General features: G+C 36.1%; 2 protein-coding genes across 2 annotated transcripts; one reads left to right on the plus strand and one right to left on the minus strand.

The window, feature by feature from the left end:
• The first annotated feature begins 11,605 nt into the window (after positions 1 to 11,605).
• On the plus strand, positions 11,606 to 16,245 carry LOC112094555. The gene is made up of 4 exons (XM_024175754.1): positions 11,606 to 12,459; positions 13,609 to 13,866; positions 13,973 to 14,064; positions 15,110 to 16,245. The coding sequence occupies exons 1-4, from the start codon at positions 11,881 to 11,883 to the stop codon at positions 15,891 to 15,893; spliced, it is 1,713 nt and encodes a 570-aa protein (XP_024031522.1). The 5' UTR covers positions 11,606 to 11,880; the 3' UTR covers positions 15,894 to 16,245.
• Positions 16,246 to 17,089: 844 nt separating this feature from the next.
• LOC112094557 (protein UPSTREAM OF FLC) lies at positions 17,090 to 20,805 on the minus strand (the record flags this gene model as incomplete). The annotated part of the gene is made up of 6 exons (XM_024175755.1): positions 17,090 to 17,304; positions 18,390 to 18,494; positions 19,177 to 19,906; positions 20,143 to 20,255; positions 20,403 to 20,472; positions 20,697 to 20,805. Coding segments are annotated over 6 exons (1,317 nt in total), but the record flags the coding sequence as incomplete, so codon positions are not given.
• Between the last annotated feature and the right edge of the window lie 620 nt (positions 20,806 to 21,425).

Below are 21,425 nucleotides of genomic sequence, written 5' to 3' on the forward strand. Positions count from 1 at the left end.
TTTTCTTGTTTATATAATTTTAATGCATCTTTTCTAAGAGTAGTTCTTGAAAAAAATTGTGCATTAGGATTATGTACAATTTTAATATAACGCTGCCAATTCCTTTGTTCAGTCAAATTAAGTAGTTGATCTAACGTGGCTACTAATCGTGTCATTTCCATACGATCAACTTGTGGATCGTATTTTCATGTGCTTAGACCTCCGGTTTGAAAGTCAAACGATAATTGTGTTTGGCGGAGATCGGCTCTGCCTCCTTGCTTTTGAAAACACTTTTCAAACGGACCAAATATTTACCGTTAACGTAACCCAACCACTAGTAGAGTGTAAAAAGTTGATTAATGCTTCCTTTTCTTGTTTATATAATTTTAATGCAGAAACCATTCGAAGTAGGGTCTAGTAGACGTGTAATCTTGCCTCAAATGTACGAACTAAAAAAAAGTGAGTTCGAAAACAAGTGCAATATTTACAAATTATCAAAAAAACAAAGTGCAATATTTACAACTCTGGTCAAGTATGGATATAGATGACATAAACCACTGAAAACATGTTACATGACAAGTTGCAGCCCAGATAGAGAAACGACGATATACCACCAGGTGTCATTATGCTTTTCAAAGTAATTTAAATAGTTTTTTTTATTTCTTAATGTGCATTACTGTGGCGGATCTAGCCTTCAATCTCAATGGAGAAGACATATTATTCTATTTTTAAAAAAATAAAAAATGAAAAAATATACATAACATTGTAGTTTTCAAGAACTATCAAATACATATAAAGAATTTGACAATGTGAAAAAAAAAACGGTTGATAGGGTTTTGTTTTGAAACGTCATATTAGTATAAAAAAAATATTTGATATGCATATTTTTTAATTTGATGTGATTTTGATTAGATCAATAAAGATATCCTACCGTAAAAGGTATTTTTCATTTTTATACTTCAAATGATAAAAAAAAAATCATGCAATATTATATTTTGCAGTTGACCATATTTATGCTTTTAGCTTTCTAATTTATGCTAACTTCTTACATTTCCTCGACCAATAATCAATTTTGACCACTTAAAGAGCTAAATGTCATTAATAATTTTTTTGAAAAGGAAAGAAAACTTGTAAAATATGAGGATATTTGGGTATTTTTCATAGTGAAAACCAACTTTTGACCATAAATAGATAAGTATTTACTATAAATTTGAAATTGTATAAATGAATATAATTCAAAGTATAAAGTATATGTTTTTTAATCTCAAAATGCATGGTATAGAAATAAAAAAAAATACCATAAAAAGCTCCCATATATAAATCATAATACATATTAGAATTGGTCATGAGTAAAAAGAGTAAAATTGTAAAAAAAATGTAGAAATAAATTTCTTAAAAAATAAAATTTAATGGGGGCATGTATAAAAAAATAAAATTTTAATGTGGTGAAACTAAAAAGTGTAATTTTTTAAGGGGTCAAATTTTATTTTTCAAAAAAATAAGTGGGGGCGGCTGCCCCCACTTGTCCTTGGACAGCTCTGCCCGTTATCCTATATACCTAGGCTTCTTTTCTCATGCTAATTCGTTGATTTAAATTTTTAATTTGAATTAAAATTTAATTTTATGTGATAATTTTTTATTGTAATAAAAAAATTATATATGATTATTTTTTAAAATTTTTTATTGTAATAAAATTTGAATTCTAAACTCAAATTTCTAAATGAACGAGCCATAAACTACCATTGCAAAATATCTGGCCACTCAATTTCAATTTCACGGTTGCAGATGAATTACATAACCAGTCCGGCGGAAAGTAATAGGCCGGACCAAAGACTATTCCTAACTTTTTCAATAAATATATTTTTTTTCAGTAACCACAGCTTTACTGTATGTGCATTACACCTTCCGCCCTTTTCACGTTGGAATTATTTTTTCCTGATCAGTCATTTATTCATATCAGTCAAAGAAGAGACATAGAAACAGTTTCAGAAGTCAACCTGCCTGCCTTCCAAAGCAACAGGCCAACAACTACGGAGATCTAGATCTCTCCAACAACATAGTCAGGTACATATATATTAAAACAATATTCTTATACCTTTCTAAAGCTTCTTCAAGCTGATGTTCTGCTCTGACAATCTTCACATGTTAGCAAACTAAGTCAATTTAAGTTGTTTAGTTTGTTAATTTAAGTTTTTAATTTGAGCTGATATATGATTTTATGTGAGAATTTTTTACTATAGTAAAATATTATCGTAGTCAAACCATCATCGGATCGGCATGTGGAAAGCGACACAGCATGACGAAATCTCCTGAGAACAAGGATCTTTGGCCCCTCCGAGCCAACGACCAAGTCCACTACCACCCAATCCCAAACAGGTGACGAAACCCGCCCCCCAACAAACACTTTCAATGTGGCCACCATCAAAAAAATCTCCTAGGATCTCATGGTCCTGCTGCTGGTGCCAGAAATCTAATGGCCAGTCATGAGGCGCCAAGGATATCTGGCCCAATGTATTAAGGGTGTGTTCACTTCACCAATTAAAATTTTTACAATTTGAGTTAAAGTTATGATTGGAGTTAGAATCATGATTGGAATTGTGATTGGAATTGGAGTTAGTGTTTAGGAGTGCATTGGAGTCTCAAGTTTGACTCACAATTCGAGCTATGAGGTGTTCATTTCATAGATTCATAATTCCAACTACCATCTCAATTCTCTTTTATTTTAAATGATATGAATGAAAAAAAAAAAAATTCTACCGTTAAATTGAAGAGGATTCCACGTTTTTTAACATATCATATTCAAATGAGAAGTACATGTAATTAATTAATAGAGTAATAAATTACTTGTCACATAGAAAAAAAAAACGAATGATGAAAAAAAAGAGAAAATAAGCATTGCCTCAAATGTGTCGAATTATACATTGTCAAATAATTGCCTACTATTGATTGTTGTTTGTGCGTTGGGATTGCCACATCGAACTTGCCATTTCATCTCTTATGAGGCGCATCTGCGTAGGAGATGCTGTATTGGTTGCTGTGTCTGTTGCCCGATCTGGGTTGTGATTTTGATTTACATCTTGTTCCGCATTTTCAGGGTCGATTTCACTTACCGGAATCCCATCTTGAAAGTATTGTGTCATAAATCTATCATCATGCTGAAACATGCGTATGAAGTTATGTATGACCGCACAAGCAATAGGTATTTTTACCTGTTTCTTCATTGGGTAGTTGTTAATAATCTTGAGAATGCGAAACCTTGCTTTCCACACCCCAAATGTGCGCTCGATACAATTCCGTAGCGATGAGTGCGTGTAGTTGAACAATTCCCGCTCGCTACGAGGTCGTCCTCGGCGTGCCCTATACTCTTGCAAGTGGTACGTACTACCACGGTATGGTGCTAGGAAACAACCTCTGTTTGCGTAGCCTGAATCTACCAAATAAAATTTGCCGACAAAATCATCCGTGAAGATAATTAAATTCCAACTTTTTACCACTTAACAATGTAGAAACGATGTTTACCTTCAGGAGGAGTTGGAAACTTTTTGTGTCGGCCATCAAGGGCTGATTCAAGCACGCGGGCGTCATGTGCAGATCCCTCCCATCCAGCAAGCATGTATGTAAACTTCATGTCAAACGAGCATACACCCAGAACATTTTGAGACATAAATCCCTTCCTATTTCTCCATACCTCTGGATTGTCGGGCGGCGGAACGCAAGGAACGTGTGTCCCATCAAGTGCACCAACACAGTTCTGCAAAGTAAAAGTAGATTAGTCCAAACAAGGTTATGTAACATAAACGAAAGAATAATCAAGTAAAATGTTATGTTGACTTACATCAAACCAAGGCATGTACTTGCTCCCACTAGTTTCAATGAACGAGTCGATAGTGTTAAAGTCCGGGGGCACAATAAAATCATGTCGTAGTCGATATATGGCATTCAGTACAATCATAAAATACTTTGAGATTGTCGCTCCCGAATGCTGCCACTGATGTTGCGTCTCCCTATTACTTTCGCTTTGGCACACAATTGTGAGGAAATAAGTTGTTCATCCACGTTCATATTTCTAGTACTTTTTAATAGATTCTTTTGTTCAATAACCAACTCAACCGCTTGAAGCAATAAGTTCCCATTCTTATCTTATTGTAGATCACTAGTTCGTGCCCATCTAACAGATCACCAAGACGTTGATGACCTGTATAATGACTATTATTTCTTAGTCTTGGAAGAGGTCTTTCTAAGAAGTCGTCGCAACATACCCACACTGCGGCAGCACCAAGTACGAAGTCATCTTCAGAGTCAGAATCACCATTCACGGGGTGTGTGTTTCCTTGATTTGATGGGCCGGCATTCGACATGGTACCTGAAAGTGGTATATGCTCTACAATACTAATATGCAACAAATAATTTGACAACAATTGAACAATAACAATTCTCTAAAGTAAAACCTGTCTCATAGTGTGAAAACAAATGTCATTAACGGAAAATGAAAGGTAGATACCGGCCGTAGGCCCAATTCTACATTATTCACAAATGCAACAGATAAATGTAAAACTCACAATGTAACATAGTACAGAAGCCGCTAATAACCAAATAAATGAGAGTTCATGAATAAGAACGTCAACAACATAAACATAAAGCATAAAAATAACTCATTGTTCGAACCACATAAGTTCCTTGCCGTTACACGTGATCGTCATTCCCTTCTCCACCAAATTGGCCTGGGAAGTTGGGGTATTGATTACCCATGTAGTATTGGGGTGGGCGTTGTAAATTGGGAGGGACTTGTTGAAAAGCGTGAGGCGGTTGCTGATAGTTGGGCGATGGTTGAGTTAAGTTTGTGGGTTGTTGGGGAAAAGCTGGATGATTTCCGGGGAATTGTTATTGATATTGTGTTTGGAATGGTTGGGAACCCATAAATGGTGTTCCGTGGGGCATGTTATATGTGGGTCCAGTGGGTGGCGCCTGTTGATTGGACAAGGCCTTCAACGTTTTCAACACATAGAGCAGGCGTTGGCTTTCTTTTAAATGTAAGAACAAGATCTGACAATTTGGATTCCAGTTCAAATACTCACTAAAAGATACAACCTGTTCGTCGTCAAGTAGCATTTCACTTATGACTTCACAGCAACGGTCAAATGTTGAAGTCGGCGTTTCTCCAGGCTGTGTAGCCCCAGGTTGAGTTGCACTTGAACTAGTGCCTTTGCTAGACTGGCGCCTTTCAAGAGTATTGGCTATACTCTTTAAAAGTATTTTCGCTTTTGGATCAATTATTCTTACCCCGCTCTTGCTTGGTCTCTTCGATATTGGCCGCGAAGAAGAGGCAATATTTAATGAACGCCCCGACGAATGAAGAGCGCTTATCATTGTTCGAACAAAACCTTCCTCAGTTTCACCAGCTTGAGAGGTTCCGCCAACTACATTCTCCGCTTCCTCTATGTGCGGCTGTGAGGTTTCATCTTCCTCATCGGTACCGTCCTGCCGTGATTCGAACGCACCACGTGCACGCGTACTCGTGAAGGCCTCGTAGTAGAGGTCATAATTTTTGAGTGGGTCGTTGCGTGCACGCTTTGCCCATTTGTGCGTCTGTTTACACAGTAACTTGAAAATCAACAATTGGGTGAAAACATCTTATGCAACTACATATGCAGAAGTACATAAAAAAAGTACTAACCTTGCAGAAGTCATCCCAGTATTCGTCCGTGCATGTTGGGCAATTTTGTGCGGGATCCCATCCGAGGCCGGTGTTCGTACGAAGGGCAAGCACAGCATTGAATTTCTTTTTCAGTCTTTCCTTTGCCTCCTTCACTCGCCCTGGAGGAATCGGACTGGAATAGAGGGGACAAATCTGTGGCCCATTGCTCCCAATCAGCTGACTCCGGTTGGCGTCTATTGTTCTTATTGTAAGCCGCAAGTCGGATTAACAGCGCATGTTTTTATTTTTCAGACCAATAGAAAGTCACGTCCTCTTCATTTCTTCGCGGCATCTAATACAAACATCAAGACCACCACCCACGGCAAGAAAGAGCAATATGCCACGACAAAGAAGAATGGATGATTAAAGCATCACGTTTCATCTCATTTGGCTCAGAATTTCGTATAAAAGTGTCATCATCAGTTTCGGAGCACTAACCTTAAGGCAAGGCAGTTACGCTACCAAGCCTTATTTATGAGGTGAGGGATGACATTCCTCTTGGAAGTGTCGGAGTACTACACTAGGGGGATGGGTCAATCCATCATAGCCCGCATAAATAAAGCGGCAACTAATAACTGCCTAAATACTTAAAGAGGACCGCTACAACGAAACTGATATGCATTGTAAAAATGATTCATCATTACCAATAATCCTGTCAAGTTGAAGAAGAAGAGCTCATCTTCTCATCCAAGTAGTACATGTGTAGTATATTTATATAAATGAAACACAAAAAATGCATTAGAAACATGAGAAATGTAAATGTTTCATGAGAAGTAATCGCATAAGCCAATTAGTGTAGTTCTCATTGATAATCAAAATGTAGGGTGATATGGTAAGTTGGAAGTCTACACTTTCGGATTCTAGCCCCTAAGGCTCACTCCTTGTTATGTTGCAACCGCAGAATTGGCCATATGCAGCCGGGCAGCCGGTTGGCTGTCAAATATGTGGCTGGAAACTGATATGGCAAGTAAAATGGCCTAATCCCAAAACCATACACACTATACATGACCAGCAGCCAAAGATCAAATGAGTTAGCTTGACTAGAGCACATGGGACCATTGCCTAGGAACAAGCCGCAGAGTTGACCATATGCAGCCGGGCAGCCAATGTGATGTAAAATATGTGGCTGGAATTAAGTGGCAAGTAAAATGGCCTAATCCCAAAACCATACACACTATACATGACCAGCAGCCAAAGATCAAATGAGTTAGCTTGACTAGAGCACATGGGACCATTGCCTAGGAAACTGCCGCAGAGTTGGTTCCCTGGAATCCAGATTATTGTTTCAAATTTTCAGGCCACAATTGTCTACTACCAGCAGCCAAAGATCTATATTCAAACTATACATGACCTAATCCCAGCCGAATACTAGCAGCCTATAGCAATGCAGAGTACTCCAAAAATCCGAAGTAAACAAAAGCAATTCCAATATAATGTTCCGTTGAGGCATTTTATCAAACATGTGGTATGCAATCAGAAGCATTCGAATTGGGCATAAAAGTTGCATGTGGAAATGCCTACTGTGAATATAAAGATGACTGTGACATCCAGAAAGCATGAAGACCGATCCTCAAGTGCACCAACAGAGAACAAGTTCAAAGGAAAATGTGAGAGAACTTACCGAATTCGACCCAGTGGATGAACGTGTGTGCGCTTCAACCAAGAACCCACGGATGGATGAGCTCGGAATACCCCAATCTCTCTGTCGCCGACTGCGGTACCTTGAGATTCTCCACCGATGACGGCGAGTTTTGGTTGGACGTCGCCACTTACGAAGACAACTGCTCAGAACAACCGCCAACGGAGGTTTCCGATCGTGGAGTTTACCATATAGTTCCTCCGTTTTGGGGGAAGTGAAGAGGACTGTTGAAAAGGTTCTACCGACATGCATAAACGAGAGAGAGATCTGGGGTAAAGCTCACCGGGGAGAGATTTATCTGCAATTTCTGTAAGCTGTGGATGATGGAAACGGCTGTGGATGATGGGAAACGACAGAGGACATACGGTGGAAAGAGGAAAGAAAACACGAGCAAAAAGCAAGGGAATCCCACACCACAGACAAGAAAGATCTGCAATTTCCAGTAGAGCCACGACCGAGAAGTCACGGGGGTGGAATCAACGATCGAGAAGACACGATCTGCAATTTTCCTTAGCTGTGAGTATGGGAAACGACAGACAGCTCTCGGTGGGAAGAGAAGAGAAAAGCAACGGTAATTTCCCGAGGGAATCAAAACAGGCTTTTGCCGAGTTGTGCAGAGCGAAGTTACTGTAGACGCAGATTCGAGTTAATGGGAATTCAGGCCTCCATTGAATTCGCTCAACTCGAATCATAATTCGAGTCTGAATGGAGTAGTTGGTGTAATGAACACTGACTTGAGTTAATGAGCTGATTCAAATTGGGCTAATTTGAACCAAATCTGTCAAACGAACACCCCCTAAGTTTTGTTTTTCATATTCAACATTCAAAAATACGTACTACTTATAAAATAACCCTATCATGAAAAGCTCTTTCTTCTATATTAGCGATACCCAACAAAGTCTTGGCAATGGGTTACGATGTCTACCATGGAAAATCCTTTGAGGGTAGGGAGAAGGTTGGAAAATAGGGTTGCTCCATACGTAATGGTGCCACTGTTAAGCTTTTTCTAGCAATGCTTACCCCATATAAAATACAACTGCAAAGGTCATTGTTCGGAGCTTATCGGCAAAAAAGAATTTATTTAGATAGCTTTTTGTGGCTCCGATGGCAACTAGATCAACACGTTATTATTTTAAGAGTTTGTATATTAAAAAAAATATTTAAGAGCACTATCAGCACTAAGCATCACTATTAATAGAAGGTGGACTCCACCTGTAGGTCTCATACTGTGAGACTCACATTCTATTAATATTAGTGAGTAATGTTGAGCGTGCTTAACAACATTACTCTAAAAAGAAATTCCGAAGAGTGTGCTAGACACTAATTTTTCTTTTACTAATGTTATAGGACACAAGTAATAACAGACACCACATATGAATATAAAGTGATTCTTACAGTATGAGGTCAATAGATGGAGTCAACCGTCGTATTTTTATTAATGGTGTTGCGTAACACTAATAATTTTGCCTTATATACATACATAAATATATATATATATACTGACGTTAAAAAGGTTTAACATAGTCAACTTTAAATAATTGTCATATTATATCTAACGTTAAATATTACGTTTAATGATTGTCAAGGTTACATTTTTTTTTACTTTCTACCTATTATTACGTGCATAATCCTCAATCCGAATAGAATGTAGCAACATTCTACGGTCTCATTCATTTTATCGATTTAAATTTTTAATTTTAAGTTTTTATAGTAAAAAATTCTCAGAATATGTCACATTAAAATTTTCTATTACAGTAAAAAATTCTAAAAAATTATCACATCTCAACTCGAATTAAAAACTTAAATCTGTGAAGTGAACGAGACCGCGTGTGCGTATATTCTAATGTGATGGTTGCAAATCCTAACCGGTCACCAACCAGAGCCCCAAAGGAGATGCCAAGTTCCAACCACTTACACGCAACCTAGTAATCGTATGTTGTCTTCACTCTTCAGCCAAAAACAGTCCAATCTATTGTGTGTGTGCGCTTTTTTTATTTTTTATTTTTTTTAATGTTGAATCTTGAATGTGACTGCTTTTCTAGAATACTACAAAGAATCTCCAAAATAGTACATCCTACAAATATCCGAAATATTAAAATCTTAAAATATAGACCCTCGAATGCGCTTTAAATTCTAAATCTGAAACCTCTGAAACCCCTTGTCTTATGCTCTCAGCTTTTACCACTTTTTATTTATTTATTTATTTATAACCACTTCGGTGCTTAACTCAAACGCGCGTGAGTATACTTTTGTTTATTCCAAAAATGTTCTCTATACTTTTGTCTTAATTTAACATTCACTCATGCGTTCTTAAAAATTTAAATTTATAGGTCTAATTTATTTCATCGATTTAAGTTTTTAATTCTAAATTTTTATAATTAAAAACTCTTAAAAAATATCACATTTAACTATTTATGCTACAGTTAAAAGCTCTAAAAAAATATTACATCTCAGCTCGAATTGAAAACTCGAATCTGCGAAGCGAACGATGCCATAGTTTATTACCTTGTTTCTTAGAAAGATTAACAAATATATTCCTCGAAGTTAAATTTGATAGATGGAGCGTCGACTAATACCAAAATTTTGTATGGAAAGGAGAAAAATAATATGGGAGTTTCATCCTTAAAAAATAGCTACAAAAAGCCTATTTTTTCAGTTGTTAAATTAATATCACAAGTTATCTGTTATACATACTTTTTTAGGCATGATTCAATTCACGGATTCGAGTTGATATGTGATTTTATGTGAGAGTTTTTCACTGTAGCATAAAAGTTAGATGTGACTTTTTGTGAGAGTTTTTAACTGTAGCAAAACTGGAATTAAAAACTCGAATTAGTGAAATAAACGAGATCTCTGATATGATTTTGATCAGATTAAATAGTTAGAAACTAACTCTACGAGTAAGGAGATCCTATAAGAGAAACTCTTAAATATACTAAACAATGTATGTATTACCTTGTTAATTGGATGGGTTCTTCCATATTATATACCATTGTAACCTGAAAAATAAGTTATAGTTGAGCAAATTAGAAAATCTCTTTATCTAGCTATCTATTTAGATTTATGTTGTCTCTACGCTCTTTAAAAATACTAATCTCTTCAAAATTTTTATTTTGTGAACTCAATGTCATGTTAAAATTGATGTATGTCAGTAGGCGAATCAAACCCTCCAAGCATTGAGTTGCCCGATGCTCAGTTTGGATATGAGATTTGATCAAAATTAAGGATCCGTTTAGTTCGCTGATTCGAGTTTTTAATTCGAGTTGAGATGTGATTTTATATGAGAACTTTTTACTGTAGTAAAAAAGTTAGATGTGACTGTTCTGAGAGCTTTTTACTGTAGTAAAATTCAAATTTTAAACTTAAATCGGTGAAATGAACGGGATTTAAAATTGACTGAATGTATAAATCCCTCTTCTTCTTTCTTTTATTCTCAATCCTTCTCTTCGGCGCTCCCTCTTCTTTTGCCATTCTACCTCTTAGAGTGCTGCACCCTCCCCCTCCTCTTTCTTGGAGTATGACGCCGTCATTTGCCTTTTATTGCTCCATTAGCTATCGTCTCTCCCATCGTCACTAGTCAATCATTAATCCTTCCATAGAACTACCAACAATAGATTGCCAAAAACCAAACTAAGTTGATAAAAATAATTGTGATTTTTCCTTTAGGCTTGGTGCTTAATCCCGCCTTCTAGAAATCGAAGGTGGTTCAATCATTGAACCGATCAAAACTAATGGTCAAAATCCACTCAACAACCTTAACATAGTATAAACTCATTTGAATCCAATTCTTGAGCCCAAGATTTTGATTCTTCTTTAGTATTTTTTATCTCATAAAGAATTTGAATTTAAAAATTTCTTATCTCACAAAGTTTTCGTTAATGAATCAAAATTAGTGACTTGAGCATGTGAACCAAAAGGACCCTTAAGATCTAACCTTTTATTTAGAGACTTTCTCCGGTATGCTAATATATCAATAGATTAGGTTTTCTGTTTTTAGATATATATAAGATCACATAAAAATTAAAAAATATGTATATGTAATGGTTAGAGAAATTTAATTTACCGATACATCAGACGTATCAAATAATTTCTCTTTCTCTTAATTAGCGGAAAAAAAAGATATCTGACCCTTTTGTTATTATTTTCTTTTCAAATTTGCCCCAAACTCCAAAACTACTAAAAACTCCTACTACAGAGCGCGTGATGTACACATAAATATATATTATATATATATATATATAATATTCTGTCTCTTTTGCAAACTTCATTCATGAAAAAAGGAGCTTGCTTGTCGTGATTAGCTTAGTGGGCTAAGCGTAGAAACCTGTGCTCTTCTCTCTTGTCTGCCCCTCTCGAGTCTCAACTGCAGAGTTCTCCATCACCAGTAACGTGACCACCATTTGCCAACTGTCTGTTCCCTCTCTCTCTCCTCTCTCTTTCTCTCTCTAAAACTCCCTCTCCTCCTCCACTCCCCAATGCAATGCCCCCCTCCTCTTCATCGAGATTCGCCAACCAACAACCCCTTTAACAATGCCCTGAAAAATCTTTACACACATCATCTTCATCAATGGCGTCTCTAACACCAGGAGTTCTCTCCAAGCTCCTGGCGAACAAGGACGCGAAGGTCACCGGCAACCACCGCTCCGCGCTGCTCCAGGTAATCGAGATACTCCCCTCCGGCGAGGACCCGTGGCGGAGCCGAGGCTTCTTTCTCAAGGTCTCCGACTCCCTCCACTCGGCCTACGTCGCCGTCTCCGACTCTGACTCCGACATGGTCTCCGCCGGCGAGGTCCAGATCGGGCAGTTCGTGTACGCGGCGAGGCTGGACTCGGGGTCGCCGGTGCCGGTTCTCCGGGGGCTGAGGATCGTCCCGAAGAGAAAGTCCTGCGCTTGCGTTGGGAATCCCGTTGAGTTGGTCTCCAGCGATCTTCTCTTCGCCAAAAGATTACCGAGTCGTGAAGAGATGATCATAAACAAGAAAACGCCATTGCTCGAGATGAGCAGAAGTGAAAAGTGCGTTGGGTTCGACATGAGAAGACTGAGTTTGGACTCGGCAAGACGGGCTTGTTGGGATCAGAAGAATCCAAACGCCATTGCTCGGAAGAGTAATAGTTCCGGTTTCAAGTCCAAACAAGTTCCTGTTTCTGTATGTTGGAGTTTTCCTTTTTTTTTTTTTTTTTTTTTTTTTTTTAAAATTTTTCTTTTTATAATGGGTTTTTTGTTTTTTTTTTTTTTTTTTTTTTTTTTTGAAAATTTACACTTGAAATATTAAGTAATTATAATACTTTGGCCTCCTTCGTTTAGTTGTTTGAATCTACTGAAAAATTGAGTTGTAATTCGAACTAACGCAGGATTCTGAAAACAAAATTTGTTGAAGTTGGAAAAAAGAAGAAAAAAAAGTTGCAAATTTGATATATATATATATATATATATAACAGTGCATTGCTGGTGAGTGAGTAAAATTTTGTTTCTATAGCTTGGTTACGGAGGCAGAGGATGATAATTCTAAAAATTTCTAATATGGATTCTTTGTAGTGTAGAGATTTTTTCTTTTCATTCCTTTTCTGTTTTTTTTTTTTTTTTTTTTTTTTTAAAAAAAAAATTAAAATTTTTTCAGTAAAAAATTTTTTTTTTTTTTTTTTTTTTTAAGACAAAGATTACAATATTTCTCAGTAGAAATAAGTTTCTCATATACCCTGCATGGGCGGGGGGACCTGACTTGAAGTTGAATCCAACACTATTGTCAGAGGAGAATGCTTTAGTCCCACCAAATTTATTTTATTATTATTATTATTATTATTATTATTTTATTTTTGTCTTTTGGGGGGCTGAAAACTAGCAGTCTTCTAAGGCAATCAATATTATTGTTCTTTTTTCATCCTTTTGTTGGGTAATCCCTAAGCAAAATTAGAAATGATTGAAAATGTTGAAATTTTCATTGAGTCGTATAGGTAACTTGCAGATGCTTTTTGGTATGCTCTATGCATTACATTGTGGAATCTGAAAGAGTAATAAAGAACATAAATAAGTAGCTATCTCCGCGCTACTATGGATTAATGCCGGTCGGTTGAGTGTTCTGCGGTCCTGCACATCAGCGTCGATTATGGTTTTCAATAATGAATGATTTCTAGATTTAGGAGCTGTTAACTTTGATATATGATGTCAATGTTGCAAGTTGATACATCTTTTAGGCATCAAGTCTGCATTCTCATGAGGCTAGCAATAAGTCTGCATTCTCATGAGGCTAGCAATGAGTCTGCATTCTCATGAGGCTCCTACATTGCTATTGCTTCAGGTCATTTCCGACAAGGAGGCGTCTCCTAAGAACATTCCGTCCTTAAAGCATCCAAATTTGAACTTCTCACCTCTTAAAAACAAAAATGATGCTGTCTCTCCATTGTTGACAAAGAAACCTCTGAAAAAGGAATTGAAGTCGTCATCCGCGTGCACTGCTCCAAGCCGTCTTTTAAAGGTGCCACTTACTTGCAAAACCGGATCTGGACAGAAGATCTCGTGGGATGTCCTCCCACCGACCATAACTGAGCTTGGAAAGGTATGCCATACGAAATCCAGTAAAGTTTAATGATGAAGACAGACTTGTGGTCTATTTGATGTCACTTTCTTATTCTCTTCTGTCCTATTGTTCTTGGTCATTGCAGCAAGCTGTACATCATCGAAACATCGCCTTTTTAGCTGCTGTACGTTCGCTTGAAGAAGCATCGGCAGCAGATGGTGTCATCCGTTGTATGTGGTATGATTGGATATTATTCTTTCCCTTGTTTATATCTGTTGCTGCTTGATTCGGTGCAGTACTCTAATCTCAAGTCGCCGATGTTAATGTTTCTTTACCTGTCCATATCTCGGTTGCTCTGTTAAATGCAAAAAAGCATGTTAAGAATCATTATTGCCGTGTTTCTGTGGAAGGGGGTAATATAATAATCATGAAAATCTGTTGGTGTATGGTATGGACGTGTTATTTAGAGCGTGAGTGAGATGTACCCGTCTGGTAATTAGGTTTGAACTTATGTGGTTTGAACTTTGAATTGGGAGGTTCTTTTGGTTCAAGACATCAAATTATTGGTTTGAACCAAGCCTCAAACATATTTGCCAAATGCTGATTCATTTGAACCTTTTGGTTCAAACCATCTGAACATATTTACCAAACGGTTACTCCATTGAAGAGAAATCTGGCCTTGTCAACCAAGACATTTCCTTTTGGTTTATTGGCTTTTTCACAAAAGGTACATCCTTTGTCTATGAGGATGTCAAAACGAATTGAGTGTTTGACTCGGTGTTTCCTCCTTAATGTGTGACCTAAGTAAAGGGGAGCCATCTGTCTGCAACACTCCTCTCGATGTATAAGAAAGTATCATTCACCAATTGATCTCCCACTCGATTGCACAAGCTATTCTTCACACGTTTCATAGTTGAAAATACCCTCTCTATAGAAGTAGCAACACCAGTTGGAATTAATGCTAATGTCAGAACTTGTCTAAACTATTTAGGCGTCTTATGACTAAGTAACACGATTCTAAGGAATGCAAGAGCGTATGACACTATGCTAAAAGGAAAAGAATATAAAATTTATTTGTTAATGAGTACTTTTTATTCTCTTCACAGATCTTTTTTCTTTTTTCTTTTTCAGAGGAATTATATGGCTTTTATAGAGGTAATTTGGGTTGATTTTGTTAGATTTCTTACCTGCTTTACTTTCCATATATTTATTGTATGCATACTTTGTGGATTATAACAATGATCACTTTTTTATTATTATAGTTATTTTTTTTTTGTTGCAGCATTTTTGCAGAACTCTGCGAGTCCTCTCAGAAATCTTCTGCAGGAGCGGTGGTGCAGAAATTTTTGGACCTCAATCAGAAAATGCAAAGTGCAGCAATGATTGTTGATTCCTTGCTGAACTCGAGGCTTCTCGGTGCAGATTCAACCAACTGTTTACCCCAACAGCATTTGTCCCCAGATGCATGTAAAGATTCCGCTAGTAAGAATGCCGCTTTGTGGGTTAAGGCTGCCATATCAACGAATCTGTCCCCATTCGAACTGTCCAGAAAGCAGGACAGGGATGAAATTCCAAATGGCGAGAAATGTCATTTTGTCGTCCTAGAGAACTCTCCTGCAGAAGACTATGAGAATCATTCGCCTGCACGCAAACAAAATAAGAGAAATAATGGAACCCTCTTATCAGATTCGAGTACTAAGTTGTCTCCGCCTGCTTCAGGTCGACTTTCTTCAGCTGCAGGGAGATCAAGTACCGAAAAGGAAGATTCTAGCAAGGGAGGCAGATTAAAGGAGGCAGCAAGTTTAGCAGAAAAACTTTTCTTGGCTTCTCGCGAATGGTTCTTGAAGTACTTAGAGGGCTCAGTAAATATGGGATTCGGGCTGAGAAGAGAGGAAAGAAGCCCTGAAGCTGCATCTCTGCTGGGGCAGCTCAAAAGGGTTAATCATTGGTTGGATGAGTTGGCATCGAATGGAGCTCGGGAAGGCAAGAGAATCGGGGGTTTGAAAAAGAAGTTATGCGGGTTCTTACTCGAGCACGTTGATTCTGCTGTTGTTGTCAGTAAGTAAATCCATAGCAGAACACTAACAGGAATGGAAGAGTAGGATATAACTCTCTAGTGCTGACATTTTCAAACTCAGTTAGGTACTCACATATAGAACCAAAGATTTTAGAATCTAACAGCACAACCAAAATGTTATTAAAAAAACGATGCTTCATTTCCAAGTCTTCTTTTTTGACAACACTATCTAAACTAAACTTGCAAGAGTTTGTGAAAGCTGACAACTTGACAAGTAGAGATGACTCTTTTAACTTTGGTTCCTTACTTTCCTTTTGCCATTCAATTGTATAGCTTGGTGCTAGAGGTTTTACTTGTCCATGGATGAAACATTTTGATTGGACATGTATTGTTACCATTAATAGAACAAAGATAATTAGATGAAGCGGGTAATCAGGTAATAGAGGGACCATTAAGATTCTGTTCATTTTATTAATTCGAGTTTAGAATTCGAGTTTTGTTACAGTAAAAAACTCTCAGAAACAGTTAAATTTAACTTTTTTACTACAGTAAAAAATTCTCACATAAAGTCACATATAAACTCAAATTAAAAACTCGAATCATCGAATTAAACAGGCCCTAAGTCTGTCCCACCTCGTAGTCATTGACTGGTTAAAATTTGAACCTGTTTACAAATCGAACTTGTTTAGATTGGGCCGACCTATCCCATTTGAGGCGGGTCTCCGTAGGTAAATGAGTTGACGGTTAAAATTTATATCCCTAGCATATAATAAGCTGGACTCCGGGCCAAAGTCTATACATTCCTTGATGGTTTTTGCTTATGCATTATGCATACGATGTCAATTCCCTGATCTAAAAGTAATCGATGTAGCAATATCTTAATCACATTATTGAAGTTGGTATTGGCCATATCAGTTGAAGTTAATTTTAGTGTCCCCCTGTTACAGATCTTATCAGGCTGGCAGGACTCCTTTTTATGAACTGTCATATCTAATCATGCCTTACTCTAATTAATATAATTTTGATCAAATTTAACATTTAGAAATATACATATGCAAGTACTCAAAAAGAAAAACATGTATATTTTCTTAAAGAGAAAATAACAGTTTTTTTTTCCCTTTTTTTTTCTCTGTTAACATGATGAGATAATTAAAGAGGCCCTTAATACACACATTGAGTGATGGAAAACATCATATCATGTATATGGGACTTTGAATAATAAAGGTTTTTTTTTTTTTTTTTTAATGTTATTAATATAAAATATGTATTTTCAGTTGGTTAAAAAATAGCCAAGAGCTAATTCTTTGTTGGAAGTATTCATGGAATGGCAAACTGTACTCTTCTCCATAGAAGTACTTGGAGCATAACTCCAAGTGCTCTTCCCAGCCAAAGCTTTCATTCCTCTGCAAGACTTCATGTGAGAGTGCATTTTCTCTGGCTTGAACGCTTTCCCACATTGCCTGCATTTTTTTTTTTCAACAGAAAACTCAGCAACAATTGACGTGACATATGAGTTGTTATTTTTTATTTTGTAGATATTTAAAAAATTGCCTCGTTAATTTTAACATATGCTAATAAAAAAAAAAAAAAACTAGTACATAATCCGCTACTCTAATGAATCTCCAAATGAGAAATTTGTTTAATTCTTCATTATAAGCAATAATTAAGGACTAAATTAGGTAATTTGACTTGATTCGGTCGTCTCAGATAATTTATGTGGCTTCTTCAAGGGATTAGAATTAATATGTAGATATTTAAAAAATTGCCTCGTTAATTTTAACATATGCTAAAAAAAAATAACAACTAGCACGTAATCCGCTACTCTAATGAATCTCCAAATCAGAAATTTGTTTAATTCTTCATTATAAGCAATAATTAAGGACCAAATTAGGTAATTTGACCTGACTCGGTCGTCTCAGATAATTTATGTGGCTTCTTCAAGGGATTAGAATTAATAGCTTATAGTAATGGAAAGCAAAAAATCAGAAAGCTTATAAACAATTCTAACATCTTTCATACTCAGCCAGCAGCCCATGATCAGCCAATGAATATATATATATATATATATATATGCATCCACAAACATATAAAAATGGAAGATGTATGTAATTTCAGGGTCAACCCATCTTAGGTCTACTTTGTTCACTTGCAATTTGTTTTATGACTTTGGTTTGATGGAAAAGTCAGAAGCCTCATAGTCGGCAGTTAAGCTTATTTTTAAATTGGAGCTTACTTTTATTTATTTATTTTTTTCTAGCTAATTGGGGTTTACTTTTTAAGTGAAACTGACTTTAATGTTATATATGAGCAGATCATTGTCATTCATAAATTACTTTAGTTAAGGATGTTATATTCAGAAATTATGTGTTCCCGTGGGACCTAATTGTGGCTTATTTCTCTAGGTAAGTGTCCAAGTCACATTATTAACATTAAAATTTATCATATATTAGCAATCCCCCAAAAAAAAAAATTATTTTCATAAAAAAAAAACACAAAGAAAAGTAAAAATAAAAATAAAAATTGAGACAGTGAAATTGATGCTTACGAGCAATTGGGCTCCCCAACTGGCCTGTAAATTGCAGGAATTGCCTTTTGTTTTGGGAACTCAGTCTGCTGCTTCTTCGGTCCCTTTCTCTCATCAAAACTTCTTCTACACCAACAAAGTTTTTTTTTTATATTTTTTTTATTTTTTTTACAATTAATATGCAAACCAAACATTTTTATATATACACCGTTTTTGTTATACTACATTATTGTTGTGCAGCCAAATGTACGAGTTATATTAAGCACTAGTAGTAGTCGTTCTTGAGTATCACTTCTTATGCAAGTCTTGTCACATCCTCTAAAATAGCAATAGCAAATTTTTCTTTTCTTTTATTGGAAATAAAATTTTTTCTTAGGGTATAAAATCATGAAGTAGGTTTTAAATAGGTGGGTATTTATAACATTTCATTAAATTCACTCTTTTCGTTCTATACAGATTATAAGGATGATAACAGGGCAGAACGGCAACGACGGCTTTCCCTTCCCATCCCCTCTCTCAAAACAATCTTCATTCCACCCCTAATCTTTCTCAAAGAAACTTACTATAAATGAGGCACACACTATCACATAACCATAATGGGATCATAAAAATAAAAAAAAAGTAATACTTATAGCAATATATTCTCCCAAATTTACCAATAACTCAATTTTGCTTTAAACACAGAACTCTATTCATCATCTAGCTCTTATTATAATATATTCAAAATCTGTCATATTAACTGATTAACTATTGTGTATACTGATTAAAATGGAGTACTACTTGAACGAAACTAATAATTCAAAATTACCTAGAAGTGCTGTGCCTATGTGGCTGCTGTTTTTCCTCCTGGTGATCCCAACAAGCCCTGAAAACCCTTGATGATGAAGACCTTCCAAAATGAACATGATCATCACCCTTAATTAGAACTTCATCAGGAGCCTTGTTAATATTATTATTATCATTATTATTATTTTGGCCACCACTTCTTCTATTCAACATGACCAAGACATTGTCATTGGTGTCCACAGCACCACAAGTGATGAGGTTCCTAAGCATGTTTGAGGCTCCTCCTGATGAGAAGCTCTTCCTCTTCGCGGGCACCGGGAACTTTGTCGACGACGACAACCGCGAGGACCCCATTCCCTCGTCGGCGACCGAGGGCGTCTTCTTTTTCTTCTTCTTGTTGTTGTTCTTGGATTTCTTGTGATCAGTCAATGGTGGAGAATTGTTGTTGTTGTTGTGCTTGCGGGGCTCAAACTTGACTGAATCAAAATCATCGGTCAAAGATGATCTCTCAGAGCCGAAACTGGAGGATTCTTCATTGATTTCAGAGAAAATCTTGGACGGCGGATCAATTTGAGAATCCGGGCAAATCTTTTTGTTGGATTCTTTGAAGGAAAAAGTGATGGTTTCTGCTGGCTGGACTTTGTCTTCAGTTTGATCAGTCTTTAACTTGTTGGAATGCTCTTTATATATCGAATTTTTTGCAGCTTTCTTATTCTCAGCACAAGAATATGAGCAAGAATCTCTCCTTTCATCTGTGAAAAAAAAAATATATATATTAGACCAAATAAAAATATTGGAAATATATATACGCCAAATTGTTGACTAAATTTTGTGTACCGTTCATGATGTGTCAGCAGCTATTAATTTCATTTTTAATTTGAAGCATTACACAACTTTTTAAATATGATTCATTTTCCAGATCAAAATTAAGTGAACAATTAAGAGCAATATTAATTGATATATTATTAATTTTTTTTTTATATATTACCATTGTGGGTAGAGATAATTTGTGATCCTTTGAGGACGTATTCATTGTCAGAAAGTGGGGTGATGAGATCGTCATCTACTAAGTCTTGCCACACATAACCTGTCTTGTACCTCCTGCATTTATTCAATAGCCATGCACCGGTAATTTTCAACTTTAAAGTCCAAAATATATTAATATATTATTAATGTCTTCACTTATATATTACTTACCTCTTGTAAAAATTTCAAAAATAAAAAAAAGGAAAGAAAAAAGAAATTTACCTCTTGTAGGACCAAGCATATGCTTCTGGCATGTCCTTCCCTCTTAAGTCCCCTAGCCATCTCTTAACATCTTGTACACAGAAGAAACACAAATTAATAAAATGGGAGAATTTTTCTATATGTTCATATCTAAACTTTAAATCGGGTCATAATCAAATAGTATAAAAACTACTAAAAGAAATATACACTATCAGTAAGATATTTTTTTCATATTTTATACAGAATTCTCTCTCAGACAAAATGAACAAGAAATTAGAAATGAAATTGAAAATTATTTTTATTTTTATTTTTTACCTCGAAGATAAACGCCGGTGCGAGTGAAATGGTGGACGCGGATGAGATGAGGATGCTCGACACGACTCATATGGCTGAGGAAGTAGATGATATGAAGCCTTCTCACTTCACCTCCTAATTTGCCCTCCATAATTTGTAACCCAAAATTTTTCTAGGCTTAGTAATTCTTACTTCTTAGTACACTATTATTTCTTCTTCTGCTGCCAAACCCAAGACACAAGAACATCAAAAACAAGAAACTAATCTCTACCTCTTTTATTCAAAATTTCAAAAAAACACAAACAAAAGTTTTAATTGAAAACCAAAAGTACTACTACATATGATTAGAAGTAGCTAGCTTGGAAGCCCTCGAGGGAGATTTTTGTCTCTCTGCCGGCCTGCCCACAAAAGGCGACTAAAACAATACTTACACATGTAAATACATACGTATATATATATATATATAGGTATATATATGTATATATATATGTGGATATATATACTATTCAATATTGTAGTTGTAAACACAAAGTGACAAGAGAATAAAATAATGCAGGCATGCAGGTTTCTAATAGGTTTACCTATAAACTAATTGTGTCATAATATAAAAAGCATAAAATAAAAAAGTAGACAAATTTGGTGAATGCTTGCAAGAACTTTCTCGCGAAAACAAAAAGGAATCACGGGTACTCGAGATTTTACCCAGTTATTGCTTCTATACTGTGGTGTTTTACCTTTTCGTTTTGATAA

This window comes from Morus notabilis, unplaced genomic scaffold, assembly GCF_000414095.1.
Source record: "Morus notabilis unplaced genomic scaffold, ASM41409v2 Scaffold872, whole genome shotgun sequence".
Classification (NCBI taxonomy): domain Eukaryota; kingdom Viridiplantae; phylum Streptophyta; class Magnoliopsida; order Rosales; family Moraceae; genus Morus; species Morus notabilis.